This window comes from Peromyscus californicus, unplaced genomic scaffold, assembly GCF_007827085.1.
Source record: "Peromyscus californicus insignis strain IS unplaced genomic scaffold, ASM782708v3 Scaffold_8__1_contigs__length_139910024, whole genome shotgun sequence".
Classification (NCBI taxonomy): domain Eukaryota; kingdom Metazoa; phylum Chordata; class Mammalia; order Rodentia; family Cricetidae; genus Peromyscus; species Peromyscus californicus.
Window position 1 is genome coordinate 87,272,643 of NW_026294606.1, and position 25,353 is coordinate 87,297,995.

The window sequence follows — 25,353 nt, forward strand, 5'->3', positions numbered from 1 at the left end:
ATCTTTTAAAGATATAATTTATAAGCCAGGCATGGTGGCACACGCCTTTAATCCCAGCACTCAGGAGGCATAGGCAGGTAGCTCTTGAGTTCAAGACCAGTATGGTCTATATAGTGAGTTCCAGGCCAGCTAGGGATATATAGTGAGACCCTGTCTCAAAATAAAAGAAGAAAAGGAAACAGAAAAGGAAGAATAACTTACTTATTTTCACTTCAGTTTTATTTATTTTGGGCAGATGGGTACACATACGTCATAGCATACGTGTGGCGGCCAAAGGACAGCTCATGGGATTCAGTTTTCTCCTGCCATGCGGTCCAGGGGTTGAACTCAGATCATCAAACTGAACCATTTCACTGGTTCACTAAGAAAAATATATAATTTAAAATGGACCCAACTTACTTGTATTGTTGGTTGCATTTTAGTTGACTATATTTGTAGGTTTAGTATTTGAATTCCAGTTTTAATATATTTAATTTGTGGTGTGTGTGTGTTGTATGTGTCTGTCTGTGTATACATATATATGCACGTAAATGGTAGGTATGTGGAGGCCAGAGAACAGCTCTCTGGAGTCTGTTTACCACTCTTGAGGCAGTTAGACCTGAGAGAGTGGAGCCTAAAAATGAGGTGGAGTAAAGTCTCATGCAGTAGCCAACTTTATTCAGAACATTAGGAAATTTATACCCTGAGGGTTAAGAAGAGTCTTCTGAGTAAAGTTCTCATGAGTTCAAGCTGTACATAATCACAAGGACAAGCTGCAAAACATGGACAGGGCAGGGCAAAAACATGTTTTTCCATAGAGGTGGATAAGCAAATAACAATAGCCAGTCATAATGAATAATTTAAAGTCAACTCACCCTTATCTGCTACACCTGGGAGGGGCATGAGAGCACATTCCAAGAACAATTCCATGTTTTTTGAAGAAACTGAGATCACAGGGCTCTCGTCTTGTTTTCTTGGAGTTTTCTCATAAGCGCTCAGAATTCTCACACGAATCCATTCTTGGACTCAGTTCCAACACTTTCCTGCCACACTGTGTGAGCTGAGACTTGAACTCAGGTTGTCAGGCCTGTGTACAAGTGCCCTTACCCACGGGGCCATCTCACCCATCCTAGTCTGTTGTTTTCTAAATTGGAGTCAACTGTGTTGCTTGGCTCTTAATCCATATATTTTTTAAAACTGTTGCTGGGCAGTGGTGGCGCACGCCTTTAATCCCAGCACTCGGGAGGCAGAGCCAGGCGGATCTCTGTGAGTTCGAGGCCAGCCTGGACTACCAAGTGAGTTCCAGGAGAGGCGCAAAGCTACACAGAGAAACCCTGTCTCGAAAAACCAAAAAAAAAAAAAAAAAAAACCTGTTAATGTGGGGCTGGAGAAATGGCTCAGTCATTAAGAATGCTGAGGGCTCCTCCAGAGACCCTGAATTCAAGTCCCAGCACCCACAGAGTGGCTCACAGTCTGTAGTGGGATCTGATGCCATTCTGCTGTGTAGACATGCACGCAGGCCAAGCACCCACATACATAAAATATATAAAGAAATAAATCTTTAAAAAAAAGCAACAAAAGAATTAATGTAAGCCAGGGTGTGATGGCATATACCTTTAATCCCAGCACCCAGATGACAGAGGTAGGTGGATCTCTGAGTTTGAGGCCACACAGTGACTTCCAGGTTAGCCAGGAGTGAGACCTTGTCACCCACATATACACACACAACAAAACAAAAAGAACAAAACCCTATTAATGTGTGTGTATATGGTTGCTGACAGTGTCATTGTACCATGTCATAGTTTATAGTTAAATGTAATTTTATTTAGTTTTTAAAAAAATAATTTTATTTTATGTATATGGGTGTTTTGCTTGCATGTATATCTCTGCATTGTGAAATACTGATTTCTTTTAAAGGTATTTATTTATTTGTGTGTGTGTGTGTGTGTCTGCATGAGTTTTATGTGCACACATACTCCCAGGAGCCCACAGAGGCCAGAAGAAGTCATTGGATCCCCTAGAACTGGAGTTACAGGTAATTATGAGCCGCCATGAGGATACTGGGAACTGAACCCAGGTCATCTGCAAGAGAAGCCAGTGCTCTCAACAGCTGATCCATCTCTTTAGCCCCAGAAAAGAACTACCTTTGTCCCAGGGTGTCAGTGACTTCTGTGACCCCGGCCTGAATGTGTGTCCCTTTGGCTCCATTTAGCTAGTCTAGCAGTTAGAAAATACAGGTGGGAGTTGGGTGGTTATGAGCAGCTCCTGAATGGACTCAGCTTTGTCAGAGTCTGGATCCAGGGGTGTTGAGTTGCTCTCCTTGCATTTGCAGACAGTTTATGTCTCTGAGTTCCCTTTCTTGGCCTCAGAAAGTAGCATGGCATTATTAACAATTTCCTTTCTTGTTGAATGCTGTTTAGTTTTGTTGTTGTTTTTCGAGACAGGGTTTCTCTGTGTAGTCCTGGCTGTCCTGGAGCTCACTCTGTAGACCAGGCTGGCCTCGCACTCAGAGGTCCGCCTGCCTCTGCTTCCCAAGTGCCAGGATTAAAGGCGTGCACCGCCACCACCGCCTGGCTGAATGGTGCTTAGTATCTGCAGTCTAACATGCAAAAGAATTAGCTGATCTTGACAAGATGCATTCTTCCACAAAACCATGGCATGGCTTCAGTTCACCCACAGCTTAATGTTTGGTCCCAAACCTGTATTATGCATCCCACACGGCCAGCATAGCAGGAGTCTGTGCGGTTTAGGGATGGTTGGGCAGTTTTCACCCGTGGACATTCTCTTTGCAAGTTCATGTACGACAAACTCAGCATTATGATTGATTTAAAGTCTCTTTGTTCCCTCACATGCCTTAGCCCTATCCTCTCACCGTGTCTGTAGGTAGCAGGGCTGCCTCAGGCTCTACCCTTGTCCTGTGGCTTCGGTGTCTGGTTGGGGTCAGGAGGCAGCACTTTGAACCTTTTTCCTTGGCTGCCCAGTGTGTAATGTCATTTCAGATTTTTTTTTTTTTTTTTAAGATTTATTTATTTATTATGTATACAGAAGAGGGCGCCAGATCTCATTATAGATGGTTGTGAGCCACCATGTGGTTGCTGGGAATTGAACTCAGGACCTCTGGAAGAGCAGTCAGTGCTCTTAACCTCTGAGCCATCTCTCCAGCCCGTCATTTCAGATTTTGGTGAGTTTGGAGACAAAAAAAATGAAGCCGGGCGGTGGTGGCGCACGCCTTTAATCCCAGCACTCGGGAGGCAGAGCCAGGCAGATCTCTGTGAGTTCAAGGCCAGCCTGGACTACCAAGTGAGTCCCAGGAAAGGCGCAAAGCTACACAGAGAAACCCTGTCTCGAAAAACCAAAAAAAAAAAAAAAACAATGTGTTCGAGAGTCTCAGCTGATGTTAAGAGCCTTAGCCAGGTGGACAGGTTGTGTTCCTGATAGTCACAGGGACCCATTCTTAGTATTTTTGTTTGTTTTACTTTGCTTGTTTTGTTACTGTTTTTGAGACAGGGTCTCATGTAACCCAGGCTGGCTTTAAGCTCACGGTTGAAGATAAACTTCATCCTTGATCCATCTGCCTCCACCTCCAGAGTGCTGGAGTACAGGCTTGCACTGCCTCACCTGGTTTTTAAAGGGTTGCTGGGAATTGAACTCGGGGCACTATGCATGCTAGACAAACGCTCTACCAGCTGAGCTATATCTACGCCTCTTTTTTGTTCTTGTCGGTTGTCGTCTTGAGACGGGGTCTCGGTCTTCGTCCAGTCTGGCCTGGAACTCACCGTGTATCCTGGTAGCATTCCTCCTGTCTCAGCCTCCAGAGTTCTGGAATTACAGGTCCGAGCCACCACATTCTGTCCAGAGATACTATTTTCACAGCAACTGTAGCTTCTCCTTTAATAAACTGGTCCATCTATCACATATTTAAGTCTCTGAACCAAAATTACTTTTTCATTTTTTCAGCAGCAGTTTTCGGTTGGGGCAGACCATGGCTACCGAGCTCTTGTTAGACAGCACGGACCATAAAGTGGGTACTACTGAGCAGTACCCGATGTGATCTCTCTCTGCAGGAGTCCTTTGGGAGCTCCCTTGGCTACCACAGCTGCAGCAAGAAGGCACTGGTCTTCCTCTTCAAGTTCCTGTCTGACCTGGTACCCTGGGAACCCGCTCGGTACATGCAGGTAAGGAGCCAACAGCCGCATCCTGAGGCTGTCTGCTCATGGTGTCCTATATGGAAGATCACACTGAGCCAGGACTGGTCTCTGCCCTTCGACAGACAGTTCAGGTGTGCAGGGAACCAGCACAGGCACCTAGTAGCACCCACATATCCTCCTCAGAAGAGAATGTATTCTATCAGTGTGCGATAAAGTGCCTCCACATAGGCTCTCAGAAGGACGATCCGGTCCAGGTGGAGTCTAGAAAGATACAATGGAGGAAGTGGGTGTAGGAGGGTCTAATTTTTGCTTTAGTAAAATGATATGGTTTTATGATATTCAAATTTCTGGGTCCTGGAGAGCTGGCTCACAGTTAAGAACACTCACTGTCCTTCCAGAGGACCTGGGTTCAATTCCTAGCACCCACATAGCTGCTCACAACTGGCTGTAACTCCAGTTCCTAGGGGATCTGATGCTGTGTTCTGGCTTGTGCAGGCACCAGACATACACATGATGGGCTAACATACATGCAGACAAAACACCCATACATACTAAGTTTACTTCAAAACAAAACAAAACAAAAACTAGATAGAGATATCTCCATTTCTTCCAGATGTTTTGTTTTCTGTTTTTAAAAAGGCTTTATGTAAGTCTACTGTTGGAATATTTGTAACAAGTTGTGGTGTGGTATACTCTAATCCCAGCATTTGGGAGGCAGAAGTAGAGTCACTGTAAGTTTGAGGGAGGTCTGCTCAGCTGAGGTTCTGGGACAGCCAGGACTACTTTGTGAGACACTGTCTCAAAACAAGAAGACAAACAAGTCTTGAAGGCAGGACAGTGGCACAGTCCGGTGGTCCCAGGGTTTGGGAGCCTAAGGCAGGAGGGTTGTAAGTTCTAAGCCAAGCCAGTCAGGGCCGCACAGCAAGACCCTGTCTCAAACTCCCAAAACATCTGAAGCTGAGCACAGTCTTAGCACAGACTTAGCTACTCAAGAGCCTGGGCATGAGACTACAGGCCCCCAGGAGTTCAAATCCTTCTTGAGGAACAGTGAAACACTGTCTCAAAGGAGAAAGGAAGGAAGGAAGGCTTGGCAGTATGATTTTTCTTTTTATCAGTTAGCCCCATCCCCCCCACTTATTATGGGGCTGGGGACCTGAAGCTCTCATGCTGTTTTTATTAGAAAGTTTGATTTTCGGGGCTGGAGAGATGGCTCAGAGGTTAAGAGCACTGGCTGCTCTTCCAAAGGTCCAGAGTTCAATTCCCAACAACCACATGGTGGCTCACAACCATCTGTAATGAGATCTGGTGCCCTCTTCTGACCTGCAGGGATACATGCAGGCAGAACACTGTATACATAATAAATAAATCTTTAAAAAAAAAAGTTTGATTTACATTCCAAACTGAACGGGGATATGTGAGCAAAGGGAATAACAGACTCCAGTTAGCACGGGGAACTAGAACTGAACCTGTCCACTTGCCCCAAGCCTGGACCCCTGTCTTTGTTATGCACTGTTGTTTGTGGTCAAGCTTTAAGACTGGCAGGTGCAGGATAGATAATTGACCTGTCACCACCACCACCACCACCACCACCGCCGCCGCCGCCGCCACCCTGCGACACACACACCAGTTGAAGAGTATGCTGTCCTGAGCTTCTCCGAGTGTCTCAGCCTCCAGCCCTGAGAAGTGACAAGGCTGGACACTGAGAGCCTTTCTTTTCACTCTCTGACTCTAACTCACACTTGGAGACATGCGGAACGTGATGTTGTTTGTGCAGACCCACAGGCAAATTCTACCGATGTTTCCTGTTCTTTGACAAATTTCTTCCTTCCTGCCCTTTGAACTTACATTTACTGTCGAGCACAGCAGTCTGGCTCTCCCTGGACTCACTGTTCCTTAAACCTGGCACCCGTGGTCAGTTTTCTGTAAATTCAGCCACAAATCTGAAGCAGGTCCTCAGTCACAGACCTGGACTCACTCTGGACCCTGACAGGCTGTGCAGGTGCTGGGTCTTGTGTCTCTAGACAATAAAGTCTCCAGAGCCCGTGGTGTGGAGCTGCTGCTTCCTACCCTTGGCTTCCCTCCCACTCAAAGAACCAGCCACACAGTACATTTTTCTTAATTTTCTCCCTGGAAGGAAGGGCCGCCTTCTCTTGTGGGTTTGAGACAGAGTATCACTGTACACCTCTAGCTAGCCTGGAACCTGCTAGGTAGACCAGGCTAGCCTTGAACTTGTCCTGATCTTTGCTACTGCTTCCTGAGTGCTGGGATCACAGGTGTGCATCATCACCACGGTCAACTTTTGTTCAAAAGTTATGTGTCTTGTGCCTGCTAGTGGCCATCTCTTATAGTTACTGTCCTCATTGCCGTGGCTGCTAATGTCCTGGTGAAGAGCGCTATGGTATCCTGTGGCTGACATTGCTCTACTGTGTTTTCTTGTAGGTCCATATTTTCCACCCCCCACTGGTCCCAAGCAAGTACCACTCCCTCCTCACAGACTACATCTCGTTGGCCAAGACAAGGCTTGCTGACCTCAAGGCAAGTCAGGCCACTGCTCTAGCCCTGCCTGGCAGTAACCATTTCCTGTCGCTGTCTGTATTCACGTGCTTGTTTTTCCCCTCTGAAGGTTTCTCTGGAGAATATGGGACTCTATGAGAACTTGTCCTCCTCTGGGGACATCGCTGAGGTAATGTGTATCAGGCCTTTTCTTTTAGGCCACCAACCAGCTCCCAAATCATGACCCAGAGACTCATTAGTTTTGAATGCTCGGCCTAGCTTAGGCTCGTTTCTGACTGGCTCTTTTAACTTAAATTAACCTGTTTCTATTTATCCTTCCTTCTTTTGACTTGGAACTTTTTACTTTTCTTTCCTTCTGTGTACCTTACTTACCCTGCTCTTCGTGTCTGCTGGCTGGAGGCTGTGTGGCTGGCCTCGGGCACCTCCCTCATCCTCTTCTGTCTTTCCCGTCTCTCTCATTCCTTTCGAGCCTAGATTTTGCCTCCTGTTTATTCTCTCTGCCCACCAGCCCCACCCGTTCTTTGTTAGCCTAGCTATTGGCTGTTCAGCTCTTCATTAGATCAGCCAGGTGCCTTAGGCAGGCAAGGTGAAACAAATGCAACCTGTCTTTGCATTATTAAACAAGTACAGCGTAAACAAATGTAACACACCTTTGCACAGCTAAAGCAATATTCCACAGCATGAACACATTTAACATATCTTTGCCCAGTTAAAACAACATTCCACAACAGTGATGAGCACTGCTTTTGGTCGACCACAGTCTTGGGTCGCTTGTCTTTTGACGTGAGTAATTTGGCTCTCAGAAACCTCTGCTTAATTCATCTCCAGTGAAGCTAGGTCACCTGTTTTCCTGAAAGTGATTTCCCTGTACTGTCCCTTGGAGTCTTTGTACGACAACACTCGCCGAGCAGAGTGGCCATGTTCAAAGACAGGCCAGTGCCACAGTGGACTCTCCTCAGGATGTTTTAGTTTACGTGTTTTTTCATTAATTTTAATTTATCTAATTTTTACTATCCTTGTTTGTGTGTGCACATGCACATGGTGGGGTACATGTGCAGAAGTTAGAGGAAAACTTGAGGGAATTAGCGCTCTCTTTTTTCACCTTGTAGGTCCCAAAGATTGAACTTAGGTTGGCAGCTTGGTGGCAAGCACCTTTACCTACTGGACCATCTTGCTGGCCCAGTTTTATTTTATTTTATTTTTTGATTTTTTTTTTTTTTTCGAGACAGGGTTTCTCTGTGTAGCTTTGGTGCCGATCCTGGAACTCACTCTGTAGACCAGGTTGGCCTTGAACTCACAGAGATGAGGTATGCAGAGTATGTGTGGAGGTCAGAGGCAACCTGTGGAGTGTTTTCTCCTTCGTGAGGGCCCAGGGGCTCTAATTCAGGTTTCCCAGGCTTGCATGGCAGGCGTTACCCTGGAGACATTTGCCTCTCTCTGTTCCTCCCATCCCCATTTTCTTTGTGACGGCTCACGCAGCTCAGGCTGTCTGTACACTCTTCAGCCTCCTGTGCACTTGGATCACAGACATTTGCCAGCACGCCTAGCTCTGACATTTCCTGATTGTTTTGAAATCTCAAAGCTCAGTCTCTCTTCTGAGCCACCTGGAAGCCTTCCGTCCTCTCCTGGGAGAGCGGACGAGAGCAGAGGTGGAGAAACGGCTCACGGCCGGCAGAGCAGTTAGGAGAAGGCACTGGCCTTGGAGCTGAGCTGACCTAGGGCCCGTGTGAGTCCAGAAAGCAGGACCTGGGGGGTTGTGACTCTCCCAGGTTGTACAGGGCCCATCTCACCTGTCACCTCTCACATGTCCAGAAACTCAGGGCAACAAGGAGCAGCAGGTGGCTGCCAGGTTTCTAGGCTTGCTTACTCGCTTTCAAGTCTTCCTTCTTTCTCTCTCCCTCCCTGTGCCGAGCCAGCCTAAGAGCCAAGCGATCCAGGATGTCGAGAAGGCCCTCGTGGTGTTTGAACAAACAGGGAAAGTCCCGATGGCTGTCATGGAGGCCAGGTAGGAAGAGGCTGCTGTAGAGCATCTGCTGGCTACAGCCCATCCAGACATGGCCATGCTGCCATTGGTATGCTGGGGCTCTGAAGTCTGTCCCACTGTGATCCCAAAGTCACATGGGGACGGAGGTCTCTTTCTATCATGGGAGCCAGGAGCCAGTGTGGATGCTGTGCCCAAGGTGAGGTCTTGAGGTGGCATAGAGTGAGGGCGGGTCTGTGGTGTCTACTTTTTTTGTCATTTTTGTTTTGCTTTGAGACAGTTTCATTGTCTAGCCCAGCTGAGCCCAACTCATGATGTTTTGAGATCGCTTCCAAGCAGAAAGCTCATGGTGGCCTCATTGCAACCCTCATAGCCTTAGATTAACGTGGGTTCCCTGGCCAGTCCTCAGGAGAGTAAACATGGTCCAGATATCATGGACCATAGGCTTGTTGATAACGCCGGGTGTCTTTGCAAGACTCATCCTAAAACAGTGAGGGAAGAAAAGACTTAAAAACATGATCAAGCCCAGGCATGGTAGTTCACACCTTAATCCCAGTACTTTGGAGACATAGGTGAGGAGATCTCTGTGAGTTTCAGGCCAGCCTGGGCTACGTAACAAGTTTCAGGCCAGTCAGGGATACACAGTGAGATGTTGCCTAAACAAAACAAAACAAAAGCCACATGATCACTATTAGAGCCTAGCCAGGCCTGGTGCACCCACCTGTGATCTCATTGCCTGAGAGACAGAGGCAGGCAGAGCAGGAGTTCAGGATTTTGCCACATAGTGAGTTTGAGACCAACTGGGGCTGCATCAGACTCTGTCTTAGAAATGAAATGAAAGAGAACAAAAATGAAAGGCTGGACCGAGAACCGCCCTTCTAGGCTGGGAGGGAGTTGGTGGAAGAAGCCTTTCTCCCACGTTCATTATAGTGTGTCTGCCCTTCTGTGCTGCAGCATTTTCAGGAGGTCCTACTACCTGTCACACTTCCTCCCTGCCCTGCTCACACCGAGAGTGGTGAGTGCACACTCATCTTCTACCTACATCTCTGGGAGACACATTCCCTGCCTGCTGCTCACATGCTTGCTCTTTTCACAGCTCCCAGAGGTTCCTGACTCCCGGGTGACCTTTATAGAGACCCTGAAGAGGTAAGCAGGAGCTTGCCAGAGGCTGCTCTGTGGCCAGTGGGTTTTTCTTGTTTTATTTTTTTTTCCAATGGGTTTTAATAGGGCAAAGAGTTTGAGTTCTTTTGTAGAGAAATTTACCATACGTGTGTTTTATTCATAGGATATTGGCTCCAGGTGAGCGGTAGTGGTGGCCCATGCCTTTGATCTAAGTACTCAAGTAGAGGCAGGTGGATCTCTGCATTTGAGGCTGGCCTGGTCTACAGAGCAAGTTCCAGGATAGCCAGGTCTACACAGAGAAACCTTGTCTTAAAAAACAACAACAACAACAACAAAAAAACCAAACAAACCAAAAAAATTATCGCTGAGATTCTTTATTTATGTATTATCATCTTTTTATTCATTTATTTGAAATGGGTTATCACCAAGTGGCTCTGGAACTCAGACCTACTCCTATCTCTGTCTTTTATGTGCTGGGATTAAAGCATGTGCCATCACACTGGCCTATTTATTTACTTATTTATTCATTTATTTATTTTCGGGGCAGGGTTTCTCTATATAGCCCTGGCTGTCCTGGAACTTAAAGCATGTGCCATCACACTGGCCTTTATTTATTTATTTAGTCATTTATTTAGTCATTTATTTATTTATTTATTTATTTATTTATTTATTTATTTATTTATTTTTCAGGGCAGTGTTTCTCTATATAGCCCTGGCTGTCCTGGAACTCATTCTGTAGACCAGGGTGACCTTGAACTCAGAGATTTACCTGCCTCTGATTAAAGGCGTGTGCCACCACTGCCTACCCTGGCCTTTATTTTTTATATAAAATATTCCATATGCTTGCTTCCCTTTCTTCTACAATGTTTCCTGAGCCTTAGACTAGGTAAAAGCCAGAAAATAAGGTAAAGGGCTGTGAAGTGCCATCGCTTATACTCTGTCTAACCATAGCAGTCAGGAACTTACAAGTGTGGTTACCTGCAGCAGCCCACATAAGACAAAATAGGCCCTGTCAACAATTAGTCAGAGAGGGAGGGGGACATGGAGTGTATTTCTTACTGCTGAACTACTGGTTCTTGATAGTTTCTGGAAGATGGATAAACATTGTCTCCAGCTGTGCACCCTCTGCTGAGCCCACAAAGCTCTGAGGGAATGCTCCAAATCCATGACATCACTAGTTCAACTCAGTGGGTCATAAAACTATACAAAGAGACCCAACAGGAGAAAGGGATTTGTAGACAGGATAATAGGGAGATGGAGAGCTGGGGGTTGAGAGCATTCAGTATACATTATGTACATGTGTGAATTTGTCAAATAACATGTTTAAATAATGGAAAAAATTTCAAATACATAGAAAAGTGGAGATCACTTTAAAACACTTACATAGTATCCATGATTATTTACTTCAGTTGGCCATATACTAAAGTTGGAATGTTACGGAGAAGATTAGAATGAGCTCTGTGGAAAGATAACATGCAAATGTATCAAGTTCTATGGTTTTTTTTTGTTTGTTTTTTTTTTGGTTTTTCAAGACAGGGTTTCTCTGTGTAGCTTTGCTCCTTTCCTGGAACTCACTTGGCAGTCCAGGCTGGCCTCGAACTCACAGAGATCCCCCTGCCTCTGCCTCCCGAGTGCTGGGATTAAAGGCGTGAGCCACCACCGCCCAACAAGTTCTATGTTTGTTTTTTTGTTTTGTTTTGTTTTTTTTGGTTTTTCGAGACAGGGTTTCTCTGTGTAGCTTTGCTCCTTTCCTGGAACTCACTTGGTAGCCCAGGCTGGCCTCGAACTCACAGAGATCCGCCTGGCTCTGCCTCCCGAGTGCTGGGATTAAAGGCGTGCGCCACCACTGCCCGGCAAGTTTTATGTTTTTAATGAGGCCCTCAAGCCACATCTGCTGCTGTTTGAAACAGCCTCATGTAGCCTGCACTTGACCTTGTTAGAGCTCGGGTTGACCGGGACTCCCAATTCTCCTGCTTCCCCCTTCCAAGTGCCGAGATTACAGGTATGCACTACTATACCTGGTTTATGTATTGTTTTGATACAGGTCTTACTCTGTAGCCCAGGCTAACCTCCCTCCATCTGCCTCCTAAGAACTGGGATTACAGGCATGTACCACTATGTCTGACTTGAACTGTATTTAATGTCGTTATACACAGAATGGGCTTTATGCCTATGTCTGTGGTTCTCACTTATGTATCTTGGCAGCTTTTAGCATCTTGTAAAATGAACTGGGTAACTTCTTTCTGTTTGCTGGAACTATTTGTTGAATCAAAGATTCTGCTCTGTTGAAGGTTTGGCAGAATGTGTTATAAAAACGTTTGTCTGCTGACATTTGCAGTCATGGACTGGGCTACGGACTCCATTTTGTAAACGACTGTTCGGCAGCTGCTTTATGCCTTTTCTCCCTCCCTCCCTTCCTCCCTTCCTTCCATCCATCCTTCCTTCCTTCCTTCCTTCCATCTTTTCATTTTTAGGTTTCCATGTAACTTTTACTTCAAGCTGGGCCTGGAGGTGCATCCAATCCTTGGTAGTAGAGGCAGGAAGTAGAGGCTGACCGATCTCTTCTGAGTTTAAGGACAGCTTGGTCTGAATAACAGGTTCCAGGTCAACCAGGGCTACAGAGTGAGACATTTTCTGATCAAAATAAAACAGCCAAAAAAATTAATTTCATCTAGTTGTTTTAAATTCTTTTCTTGTGGTGCTGGGAGTCGAACCCAGGGCCCTGCACACACTGGGCGACTCTCCCACTGAGCTGCACTCCTAGTCCTGTCTGAGCCGAATTCACTGACGGTATTTCTCATAGTGAGGTGGAGGTGCTGATAGGAACTGGGGCTGTCCATGTGTTTACAGTGGCATTGGCAACAGCCACCTGGTGGCATAGGCAGGACTGTCACACCTACCCGGACAGCCCTCTGTATAACACACGGCTCTGGAATGGCCCTGGAAATGGACTCGGAAGAGTTCAGCACAAATATTCTCATAGTGCCGTGAGGCTACCTCAGACCCGACCATCTGATTATTGGCAAAATTCAGACTGAAGCCTGTGTTCCAAAGCAAAAACCCAGCCGACAGGCCAGAATCATCACAAGAGAGGCAATCTGGAGATGGATCCCATAGACTGCTGGGTGTCGCCTGAATAGTCTAATGATCTTTTAAAATTAGCACTCAGTATTTATTACTAATACATGACATATTATAAAATCGTAGGTACCACTGAAATCTCTCTCTATATATATACTTTTAAAATCATAAATGTGATTTCTTCTAAAACTAATAAATGGCTAGAGGTGTAGCTCTATGGTAAAGTGTTTGCCTAGTGGGTTTAATCCCCAGCACTGAAAAAAAAGATAAAACACAGAATAATACATTATACGCTGGTGTAATGGCCTTGGAATCAGAAACCTGAACACTGTCATGGGTGACGTAGGCACTGCTTTCTTTTTATCTAGAGCAGATAAGATTCCCTCATCCTTATACGATGCCTACCGCCAAGCCTGTGCCACTGCTGAGGAGAAGCAGCCTGAAGGTAAGGCTCTTGGTCACCTTCTGTTCCTGTGCTTTTCATTTCCGTGATGTGTCTGTCACCAGCACCCGCATCGGCATCCTCTGGTCAGGTTGTACCCACCCGGGTGCAGGAGGCCGTGACTGCCTGACCGTGGCACCTGGGGACCAAACAGTGTGTTAGCAGCTCATGGTTGTTGTCGTGACGGCCTTGACGGTCAGCCGCCTTCCCACCTCCTGGGAAGCGTGAGGTAGAAGCCCACCTCTGTATTTGGTGTCTTCACACGTAGCTCAAGGCCCACAGCGTAGTGCTGCAGTCAGGTTTAATTATTTTCTAACTGGACAATTTGGTTTGTAGCAGGTTGCAGGAGTTTTTGTTTTGTTTTGTTTTAATTTTTATTTTATGTGTGTGGGTGTTCTTGCCTGTGTGTATGTTTGTGCATCGTGTGTTTGCCTGGTGTCTGCAGAGGCCAGAAGAGGGGTTAGATCTCCTGGAACTGGAGTTGCAGACAGTTGTGAGCCACCGTGTGGGTTCTAGGAATCAAACCCAGCAGCTGGAGCTCCTAACCTTTGAGCCGTCTGTCCAGCCCTGTGCTGGGAATCTCTGCACCTCTGAGAACAGCGATAGATCTTGTTGGCTCTGGGAAGCTGGTCAGTGAGCCGCTGTCCCTGCGGTGTGTGGCTAGCATGTTCTCTCCACCCCATTCTTCAATGCCGTGTACCTCTGACGGCCAGCGTCACGACAGTGAGAGGGGCATCAGACGGAGTTGCTCGTTTTGTCTTTGAGTTTTCAATTAGTTACTGATTTACTTAAACAGGGTCTCATATCCTTGGCTAGCCTTGAACTCTCTGTGTAGCTGAGAAGGACCTTGAACCTTTGAGCCTCCTGCCTCCACCTCCCAAGTGCTGAGATTACAGGCATGTGCAGCCATGCCCAGTTCTATGTGTAGTGCTGGTATCGGACCCAGGGCTTTGTGCATGTTGGGCAGGAATCTACCAACTGAATAACTGAGTCACATCACAAGTGCTCTGTTTACATTTTTTAAATTAATCTATATCAGTTATACAAAATGCTGGATTTCATTATGGCTTTCTCATACATATATTATGTACTTCGGTCACATATCACACTAGTTACTCTCTTTTCCACCCATCTCCCATTGGTCCCCTTCCTCTTCCCAAATAGTCTTTTTTTTTTTTTCTGGAGCTGAGGGCCGAACCCAGGGCCTTGCTATAGGCAAGCGCTCTACCACTGAGCTAAGTCCCCAACCCCCCAAATAGTCTTCTTTTTACTTTCATGCATTTTTTTTTTTAAATCTAGATGCTGCATAGGAAAGAAAATGTGGTATTTGTTACAGATGGTTGTGAGCCACAGCATGGTGGCTGGGACTGAAATCTGGGTTCTCTGGAAGAGCAGGTGGCGCTCTTAATCCCTCAGCTATCTCCTCAGGCTTTCTCTTTTCTTTGCTTAAACTTGTTTATAAACTTTTTTTTAAAAAAATGTATGTTGTGGGGAACTGGAGAGATGTCTCAGTGGTTAAGTCCCAGCACCCACATGGCAGCTCACAACTGTCTGTAACTACAAGATCTGACACCCTCACACAGACATGCATACGGGCAGAACACCAATGCACATATAAAAAAAAAATGTATGTTGTGCTGGGCAGTGGCGGTGCACACCTTTAATCCCAGCACTTAGGAGGCAGAGGCAGGTGGATCTCTGAGTTTGAGGCCAGCCTAATCTACAAAACATGTTCCAGGACAGCCAAGGTAGTTACACAAAGAAACCTTGTCTCCAAAAACCAAAAATGATAAAACAAAACAAAAACAACAACAACAGAAAATATGTTGCTAGGAATTAAACCTAGTACATTACAGACACATGTTCTGCTATGGAGTAACATCTCCAGTCTCAATATTTTTACTTTTGATATTATATGTAATATCCAGCGTCAAAGAGAAAAGCTCCCAGAAACTGAGTGCTATCCACACAAAAGCAGTACACATCAGCATTTCCCAAGTATATGAGGTTTTTCTGTTTATAATAGAGAATCCCAATGAGTGTTATTACCATTTGACCTGATTTTTAAAATGTCCTTCCCCGGTTCAGATGCCACCTCAGGAAAAAGGACTGAGCCCAACTGTGCTGAACAGCCCCTGGGACTGCTCACAGCAGCACTTGAAGAGCTCAGAGCTTTAATGACAGACCCCACCCAATATGATGGTAAGAAAGGGGGATGGGGCTGTGTGTGGGAGAGTGTTTGTGCTGTGTGCATGCATTTCGCCATAGCGGCAGAGGCTGGCCTGTCTGTCATGCCTGTAGTTCAGCATTTGCCGGATTATTGTGCCCACAGACTAGACTAAGTGAGGAGTCGGAATGATGGGGATAGCCTCACTGTACTGTCACACTCCCTAGACAGGAGGTGGGTTGTCTTTCTTGTGTCCCGATAAGACGGATGCTGGAGAGGAAGGAGACTGAAGTCTGTGAGCACAGGTTCTTACTGACTGTCCAAGTAGATCCAACATCAAGCGCCTTGGGCTTCTCCCTCCTTTTTGTTTCTGCTTCTGAGCATTTGTGAAGCACTGAGTTCAGAGCATCCATCTGTGGGACTTCGAAGCACTGACTTGTACAGCGGTCCATGACATCAGTAACAGACTGGCAGTGCTTCCAGGGTTTTATTTTAGTGAATGTACAATTTAAAGTAAATTCACCACAGTTTTGACTGGATGTGCTCATCTAGTTTCTGTTGTTAAAAACAAAAAAACGACTGGACGGTAGTGGCGCACAACTTTAATCCCAGCACTCAGGAGGCAGAACCAGGCAGATCTCTGTGAGTTCGAGGCCAGCCTGGGCTACAGAGCGAGTTCCAGGACAGTCAGGGTTATACAGAGAAACCCTTCCTCAAAACAAAACAAACAAAACATAACAAATCAAACAAACAACAAAACACAGCCTTTTGAATTGGAGCTGGACAGGTGGCTCAGCAGTTAAGCAGGGGATCTGGCTTTGGTTCCCAGCATCCATATCAGGTAACTTACCTGTAACTCCAGCTTCAGGTGATCCAACATTCTCTTCTGGATTCCAGGCACCATCACTCACATGCACATGAATCCTTTATTGTGTGACGACCCACATCCAGACCCAAAATCTATCTTTATGCATAATAGATTTTACTTTACTGTGGATTGATGTTTATAGAAGCCAAGCTTAGCCTCACAGGGAGGCGTTCACCAACTTGTGCATTGCCACAGCTTTGCTGAGGCTGTGGATCCTTGACACAATCCTCAGGCCAGGTATACAGATGTCAAAGCACAACTGCCTAGGCTGCTTGTGTAAAGCGTGGTGCTGTGTGTGGTGGCTTTGTGTGTGCATGTGCATATGGGCTCCGCTCCCTTGCTCAGGCTGACCTTAATCTCAGAGCTCAAATGTTCTTCCTACCTCAGCCTCCCAAGTGCTGGGATTTGTCGGCCTTCACCTATGGTGATATTTTATTTGTATTAAAATGTTATTTGTATGTTAATAAATAAAGTTGCCCGGGGGTCAGAGCTATTAGCAAGACATAGGAAAGCAGGGCAGTGGTGGTGTACGCTTGTAATCCCAGCACTTGGTAGGCAGAGCTGGGTAAGTCTCTGTGTGTTCAGGGATACAGCCATTATTGGATACACATGCCTTTAATCTCAATACCAATCATGGAAAACCTAGAGGTCTATACAGACAGGCCGTGAGGAGGCGGTCATGTGGTTGGGTTTACACCCAATGAGAAGGCAGAACAGGAACTCTATATAAAGACTTTAACACAGGGGTAGCTCTGGTTCGGAGAGGTAGGACCACCGCAGGAGGAAGGGTAAGGTTTCAGCTCTTAGCTCTGACCTCTTGGCTTTCTTCTGCGTTTCTTATTTAATAAGAAGGTTGGTCACATCTACAGTCACCACTCCATCCAGCTCAGAATGTAGCTTTTGTGGAGCACTAGGAAGAGTTCCAGGGCTTAAGCGAAAGACAATGGGTACCAGGTCAGCTCTGACAAAGCCGCAGAGGTTTGCATGCTCTAGTGAGTTACCGAGGCCTTTGCAGTGGCCCCGGGTACCTTCGGTTAACCGGGCTTTGTGCTTAGACAGATAGAGGAGTCTCACCTTAGAGGGGCTGTGGCTGCTACAGGGTGGCCACCCTGCCCTCCATTCAGAGGCGGCTCCATGCTGGGGTGTAACAGCGTGGCCAGTGCTACTTAGTATCCTACAAGGCCCTGCCAGCACTTCTTCATGTTGCTCCTTCCCAGGCTTGCTCTGAACGTATCTGACTTCTCGTTTGCAGTTATATCTGCTCAGGTGGCTGTGGTTTCTGAAAGACTAAATGCTGTTTTGGGTCACAGTAACGATGATGGCAGCCTCCGGAGAGCAAAGATCCAGCTCAGCATCCTTACTCCCACACTCCGGACACAGGACCAGGAGGTATGTCTGTGAGGCCTTAGGACCCAGCTGTGACCCTTCTTAGGTTATGTAAAAGGTCAGATGTTGAGCACGCAGGCACTGGCCATGCCACAGGTGGCCAGCCTCCCTTGCCTGTTTGTGGCTAAAGGTGTTCTTACCTTTTTAGAAGTTTTTTTGAGACAGGGTCTCCTGTAGCCCAGCTGGCCTTACTCTTACTGTGTAGCTAAGGCTGGACCTGAATTCCTGCTCTTCCTGTCTCCACGTCCCAAGTGTCGGGATTACAGGTGTGTTCCACTGGCTTGTTTTTGCATTTTAAAGAAGCCTATGTGGCGAAGGCTGGGTTTTTTTTTTTTTTGGTTGATGTTTTGTGTTTGTTTTTTTTTTTTTTTTTTTAAGATTTATTTATTATGTATACAGTGTTCTGCCTGCATGCCAGAAGAGGGCACCAGCTCTCATTATAGATGGTTGGGAGCCACCATGTGGTTGCTGGGAATTGAACTCAGTACCTCTGGAAGAACAGCCAGTGCTCTTAACCGCTGAGCCATCTCTCCAGCCCCCGAAGGCTGGTTTTAACCCCAAAGCTCATATTTACTCTTTACCTTTGACAAATCAAGGTTTACCTGTCTTCCCACTGGGCACCTTCAAGTTTCTGCCTGTGTGGTAACGCGTATCCTGGTGCAGTCCGGGACTTGGTGCTAAGTTGCATTGCAGCTTCCTTTCCAAATGCAAACCTGACAGCTTGAATTTGCTCCCCACTTCCTGTGAGGTGGTAGCAGAGAACTGACTCCTGAGAGTTGCCCTCTGGCCGCTGCACGCATAAAATAAATAAAAAATTAAGTGCAGCCTTTACTATGGTTCTTTTGGTACAGGTCACTCCCAGATGTAGGAGGCCAAAGCCTCACAGTGATGTCTCTCCTCCCAGGTTGTGGATCTCCTGCTCACAGCCTTCTGTCAGAACCAAATGGCAGCCTCTAGTTTTGTGCCCCCGGAGAGGTAAGGGTGATTTCCATCTTTCCTAGGGTGCTGAGACCAAGCCGGGCAAGCTCTGTTCCAAGAGTGGATGACTAGGCTGTTTTGTCGGGTAGGGACCGCATTGAAGACTGATGGTCTGTGTTACATAAAGGCCACCGTTTGGAAGAACCCTGAGCCTTGTCTAGGCCCCTGTGCCTAGACTGGTCGTGAAAGGAGTGGACAGGGCTACGACCAGCCAGTGACTTGTTCTCTGTCTTTGCAGGCAGAGCCCCTGGGCTGTCCTTTTCGTGAGGACCCTTTGTGGACACGTGCTTTTCCCTGCAGTGCTCACTCGGCTCTGCCAGCTGCTCCATCACCAGGTAGGTTCCTGCATCCTGCAGGTCACTTCTCCAGCTGCTGTGAGCCTCCACTGATGCCACCTTCCACTTTTCAGTGATTTTCGAGTCTTCTAGCTGGGGAACAGACTATCGTTAACTCTGTCCTTATTTCAGGGCCCAAGCCTGAGCGTCCCTCATGTGCTGGGGTTGGCTGCCCTTGCCGTCCATCTGGGCGAGTCCAAGTCCATACTTCCAGAGGTGGATCCCGGTGTTCTTGCCTCCGCCGGCAGCCTTTGTGTCCCTGAGTTCTTGAACAGCCTCCTGACCTTCCGCACAAGGGAATCTCTGCTCTTCTGCATGAAGTAAGTCATTCCTGAGTTCCTGAGCAGTTCTTCCCCCTCTTGAAAAGTGAGAAATACTCAGCAAATAAAATTCTGAGAGACCATGTGGCTGGAGAGACGGCTCAGTGGTTAAAAACACTGGCTGCTCTTCCAGAGGATCCAGGTTCTATTCCAGCACCCACATGGCAGCTCACCATTTCTAGCTCCAGTTCTACAGACTCTGACTCCCTCATCTGGCCTCTATGGGCACTGCGCATGCTTGGTGTGCAGCCATCTATGCAGGCAAAACATTTATACACATAAAAGAAAAATGAAATCACCAAAAATTTAAAAAAAAAAAAAAAAAAAAAAAGAGAGAGAGCCCAGGGATGGGGCATACATAGTCAGTGATAGCATCTATGCTCAGCTTGAATAAGGCCCTGGGTTCAATTCCTGGTACCAAATTAGAGAGAGCGGTGCAGAAAATGAGTCACCCAAGAGTCATCCCTTAATATTTTAGGTTTTTATTTTATTTAATAGGTGTTTACGTTTGTTTGTGCTTTAGGGAACTGCTGAAGTTGAAAGTTGTTACTGACATTAATACTACTGTAGCCGGGCGGCGGTGGCGCACGCCTTTAATCCCAGCACTCGGGAGGCAGAGGCAGGCAGATCTCTGTGAATTCAAGGCCAGCCTGGTCTCCAAAGCGAGTTCCAGGAAGGGCGCACAGCTACATAGAGAAACCTTGTCTCGAAAAAACCAAAACCAAACAAAAAAACCCCACTACTATAAACATCCTTGGCAAAGGATATCCTTGCTGTCCTATGGTGGAGGTTGTTTGGCTGTCTTGGGAAATTTTGTGTGTGCTTTGAAGGATGAAAATGTATAAAATGGCAGCCTCTCTAAACAAAATAATTCTTTGGGAAAAAATCCCCGCCACTGTGGAACCATTATAGCTTGATAACTGCCTACTCCCACATAAGTTAACACCAAGCTGCTAGAAAATTTAGATAAGTAACGTATGCTTGATAAATAAGGTATATTTGATAATCAAGATCTATAAATTCCAGGGCTGCAGAGATGACTCAGTGGTTAAGAACACTGGCTGCCCTAACAGAGGACCTAGGTTCAATTCCCAGCACCCACATGGCAGCTCACAGCTGTCTGTAACTCCAGTTCCGGGGGATCTGACACCCTCACACGGACATGCATGCAGGCAAGACACCAGTGCACATAAAATAAAACGAAATTAATTTCAAAACAGATTAATAAATTCCTAAGGTCTACTCAGGTTCAGTAATATTTGTCTAGCCTCATTTTGCTCACTTTTAAGCTTTAGCTATTTGTATAAACTAAGCCATATAGAAAACTGCAATATTCTATAATTGTCTGATCCCCCAAGAAAGTCCTTTTCCCAAGGTCAGGCATTGGGACAAAGGCCCCTATTCTCGGTTCCATGTCATCTTTTGCTTCTGCACACAGTGTTGTGACCAGTCATGTCTCCTAGTGGCCAAAGGCACATGAGGCTGAGCTGTGCTCACAGATACTGTGTTCTCCCAAGACGCGGAGCGAGTGAGTTCTTGAGACTCTCACAAAAGAACACGTGATGCTCACTGAGCTAGGGGTGCCTGCACCAGCCTTCCTGGCTGTGCCCTCCACTCAATGACCCAAGAGCCGGGCAGTGTATGCTTCGTTCCTTTTGTCTTGGTGTGGTTCTTCACACCTATCCAGTGAGTGTGCCTTTGCTCACACATGCTGTTGTGTGCCTGTCATCCCCTGCCTTCAGTGTGGATGTGAGCTTTTGGAGGCAGCATCTCCCTCTCAGGAGACACTGAGCCTGAAACCAAGGTGGTCCAACAGTTCTTTAAATCATCTAGTTCAGAACACACCGAAGACGGTTGGGTAAATTCAGTTTACTTTTCCCTCATTGCAGATTCTGTACAGCAGCAATTTCTTACTGTTTATGCAAGTTCTCTGCACAGCCCCTGGCTGCCTTGCACAGCTGTTTATCTCCAGGTCTGATCAAAAGGGTATGTGTTTCAGATTCCTGCTTTTTGACCTGAAGGTCTCTGGGTTCTGCAGCTTTCTTGTGTTTACCTCAGTTTATGGGTGCACGATACATCAGGCTGTCTCTGGGACAACCTGGCTGTCTGCTTGGGGAGTTTTTCATGCTGAATACTGCTACTGTATCTCTTTCTCAGTTTAAGTTGGGGCTAAGATGTCAGTTGTTAAGTATATGCTACTCCTTTGAATAGATACTGATGTTTATAGCACAGGTAAGTTAAAAGTTAAGAATTCATTAAAAAAAAAAATACTCTTTCCCCTTAAACCACAGTTATCCCTCTGTATGGTTTTGTTTTGGGAGGTTTGTTTGTTTGGCTGGTTGGTTCGGTTTTTGTTTTTGTTTTGTTTTTTTAAGTTCTGGGATCAAACTTCGGGTCTCACATGTACTAAGCAAGTGCCCTACCACCAAGTTATTACTTCAGACTCCTAGAATTCTGATGGGCGCCTCTTGTGTATAACCATTGGATTTTGACTGTAGGCTTCACGTTAGGAATAAAAGAGAAAACATCTTTGGGATGCTGAAGCAGGAGGATTTGTGAAAGTTTTTTCTTCATTTTTTTTTTTTTTTTAATTGTATGAGGGCGGGGAGTACAGGTTAGGCCAGAAAAGGGCTTCAGAACTTCTTGAGCTGGAGTTACAGGCCTCTCAAAACACCCACCCCAAATTTCACCAGAAAGGCCAGGTTTTAGGAAGACCCCAAGGAGAAGTACCCTTGCCTCCTCCCCTCTTCCCCCTCCTCCCCTGCTCACTGAAATGCTGTGTATGTCAGGGCTGGTTTGGGTCCCCTAGAGGGTGACAGATCTCCTGGTGGGTTCTCTGGGTATGTCTGTGACTGTTCCCCTGTCTCACTGTGAACTTGTCACTTTCAGTTTCAGTTCATTATGTTAAGGGTGTTCTCAGAGGCCAGAGCACCTTGTCCTCCAGAACACACAGCTTCCATCTCCTGGAGACCCTTGTACCTTCCTTCTGCAGACTGGCAGAGTGCTGCACACTCTCTGTGGAGATGGAGCAGCTTCCAAGAGCTGCTGAAGGAAAAGGAATTTTATGTAAGTCTCCATGTTTTCCACCATGTCGCATGTCCTGGCTGCTTCTGTGTGTGTGTGTGTGTTGGGGTTGAAGGGGGGTGGAAGAAACCTGGGTGTAAGAGGGTTCTGTGTCTCCTGAGAGGCCAGAGCAATACTTGGTTGCATTGAAACTTTCACTGTGGTCACTGTGAAGGGACACTCCAGAAGACCTTGCTGGGCTCGGTTTCTCCCCGCAAGCACTCTTCACAGCAGCCCTATCATAGGGCCTTGGTTTCTCCATGCCTCTAGCTTATGCCCATCAACTGGAACCTGGCACGATTTGCACAAACAGACCATGTCCTTTATTTCCTAACGTGTTTGTCTAGTTTGGGGAAAATTGTTTTATCACGTCTTTGTGATTTGGCTATATAAGGGTGGGTGTGGTGCTGTGAGCGGTGTGAGGAAAGGTGGAGCAGCCGACAGCCAGGAGCTCATCAGCTCTTCAGAGCCCTGTCATGTCTTCGGACATCTGCAGTTTTGCTTCCTGGTTACATCATATCTGTCTGCCTTGAACTTTGTCCAGGTGGGACTGTGCGGAGGGATGGTCTGTCATGTGGGTTTTTTTACACAAAGTGAGATTTTTGATTAGGGCACAATGGTATGTGAGAGCACTCTAAGAATTTCCATAAGAAAAAACGAGATATAAGATGCCAGGAATACAGAGAAACCCTGTCTCGGGGAAGAAAAAAAGATGCCAGGAATATTTGAAGCAGATTGTACATCAAGGGTTGGGGGTGGGGGGTTGGTTGTTTGTTTGTTTTAGGCAGGGTCTCATTGTAGCCCTGACTGTTCTGGAACTCACTCTGTAGCCCAGGCTGACCTCAAACTCAGAGAGGAATTGAAGCAAGAAGATGACCACAGATTTGTGGCCATCCATAGTAAGTTCAAGGCCTGCCCTTGGTACAGAGTAAGACCCTGCCTCAGACAAACAAGCAAAACTGGACTGGTTCACTAGTTTTAATTTCATATTCAGAGCCTGTACACAATATGTTTCCATAATGCATCAGTTCTCCATCTCATTACAGCAGAGCACAGATCTCTGTTTTTCAGATAAAATGACAAACGCTTATAAGCCGTGTGAGTTCTGTGTTTCATCCTCCCTACCCTGAATGTTTCCATTACTCAGTTAACTTACAGAGATTGGGTACAGCTGGAATTGGAAATTCAACCTGAAGTTGATGTTCTCTCAGATACAGACAGGTAAGCGCTCAGGGGAGCTGGCCCCTAAGACATCGTCACAGTCTGTTTCATACAGCCATCTTACGTACAGGTTAACTGGGTCATGTTTGAGCACTTCAGTCATTCATTTCTTTATTGAAAAACACTGGGGTTCCACCGCTTGCCAGACACTTCTAGAATGTCCCAGAAGCTGGGGTTACAAAGTAACTGAGACACACCTACCTTATAAGGCACCTTTGTACAGATAAGGACAGACGAGGTCTGTGTGGGAACCCTACACCCACCAGAACCCATGTTGAGAAAGAATGTGTATTCGGTGCACTTTGGTAAAAGCACAGGTAGACACGATGAATGGTCTGAGGCTACAAGACAGGCCCTGGAAGAGCCAGTGGCTACACTGGGACAGTAGATCAGGCTACTTGCTGTGAGGCAATAGGGTGCATTGGAGAGCCGGCTCCAAGAAGTGCCTTGATGGGCCCCAGAAACCGAGTACATCTTGACTGGGTTTTTGTTTGTTTGAGGTCTCATTATAACCTCGCTTTAAAAAAATGACTTATTTATGCTTATGGATGTACTGTGTGTGTCTGGTACCTACAGAGGCCAGAAGGTGGCAGATCCTTTGGAACTGAAGTTACAGGCAGATGTTAGCTGCCATGTTAGTGCTGGGATGTGAACCTGGATCCTTTGCGAGAGCAGCCAGTGCTCTTAACAGCTGAGCCATCGCACCAGCCTCTACAACCTCACTTTTTAACCCCTTGGGCCACTGGTACCTTGAGATGGTATTTAGGCGTGTTTTAGGGATTCTCCCCCCGCCCCCTTTTGCAGGCCTTTCACACACACAGCAAAAACCCCACTGACAAGTCACTCCCAGCCACCCTTCCTGCTGTAATCGCACGCCTGATACTTGAATAGATTCTGTGCAGATCTCAGCCCTCATGGGCAGAGTGCTGCCCTCCATCTCCCTCACCCACTCTTTGTGGGGTGGAATATCTCACTTGTATTTGGCTGTTTCTACTTAGTGGACCACAGTCACCACGTCCTTGAGACCCTTCCCTTCAGCATAGATAGTACGGCTCTCCTTGACCACTGACCTGCAATCCACAGTCTGGATTCTCAGCTATTTCCCTCTTGGGGTGTATGTGGTGCAGACCACCGGATAACTCAGTCCACATCGGCGTGGCTGCCCGCTCCATTGACTGGGTTCACTGAGATAGTCAGCCGTCACCCTGCAGGATTAACACTGCCTGGGCTTTGGTCACAGGATTGCCCCTGAGAGTGGCTTTTCTCACAGCACCGGTCCCTTGTCTTGTAGACAATGAAGCCTCACTCCACTCTGAATTCTCAGGCTGCTGATGCTAGCTGCCACTTTGCCCAGTCACCGGAACTGGGTGTTCCTCTTTTTTTTTTTTTGAGATAGAGTTTCTTTGTATCGCAGCCTTAGCTATTCTGGAACTTGATTTGTAGACCAGACTGGCCTCAAATTTAGCGATCCTCCTGCCTCTGCTGGAATTCCAATCCCAAGTGCTAGGGTTAAAGGTGTGTGCCACATGCCCTGGCCTATGTTCCTCTTATGGAGCCCTTGGACCCCTGGTTATAAAGTCTTCCTCAGAACTGACCTCGGTGTTCAACTGTTGCAGACATGACTTCCACCAGTGGGCCATCTATGAGCACTTCTTCCCAGCACCATCTGCTTTGGGAGGCTGTGATGGAGACTTGGAAGCAGCGTGCACAGTCCTTGTCAGCGAGCTGATGGACTTCTACCAAAGGTC

The 25,353-nt window shown here is 46.6% G+C and overlaps 1 protein-coding gene and 1 non-coding gene across 4 annotated transcripts in view; both read left to right on the plus strand.

Annotated features, from left to right (window-relative positions):
* Positions 1–25,353, plus strand: part of Fanca (FA complementation group A) — a 63,408-nt gene that overhangs the window by 17,991 nt on the left and 20,064 nt on the right. For 2 of the 3 annotated variants that reach the window (XM_052727324.1, XM_052727323.1), the window contains exons 15-30: positions 4,044–4,154; positions 6,567–6,662; positions 6,751–6,810; positions 8,558–8,646; positions 9,577–9,637; positions 9,719–9,768; positions 13,194–13,270; positions 15,356–15,469; positions 17,555–17,691; positions 18,593–18,663; positions 18,905–19,001; positions 19,134–19,321; positions 21,211–21,307; positions 22,211–22,387; positions 23,532–23,605; positions 25,222–25,350. In XM_052727324.1, coding sequence (XP_052583284.1) covers positions 4,044–4,154; positions 6,567–6,662; positions 6,751–6,810; positions 8,558–8,646; positions 9,577–9,637; positions 9,719–9,768; positions 13,194–13,270; positions 15,356–15,469; positions 17,555–17,691; positions 18,593–18,663; positions 18,905–19,001; positions 19,134–19,321; positions 21,211–21,307; positions 22,211–22,387; positions 23,532–23,605; positions 25,222–25,350 — 1,628 coding nt within the window. Of the gene's footprint in view, positions 1–4,043; positions 4,155–6,566; positions 6,663–6,750; positions 6,811–8,557; positions 8,647–9,576; positions 9,638–9,718; positions 9,769–13,193; positions 13,271–15,355; positions 15,470–17,554; positions 17,692–18,539; positions 18,664–18,904; positions 19,002–19,133; positions 19,322–21,210; positions 21,308–22,210; positions 22,388–23,531; positions 23,606–25,221; positions 25,351–25,353 lie in introns of those variants that run through there. The other variant, XR_008215646.1, reaches the window with a different exon arrangement.
* Positions 11,139–11,247, plus strand: LOC128104834 (U6 spliceosomal RNA). Its single transcript, XR_008216131.1, has one exon. It is a non-coding gene; the product is annotated as a U6 spliceosomal RNA (small nuclear RNA).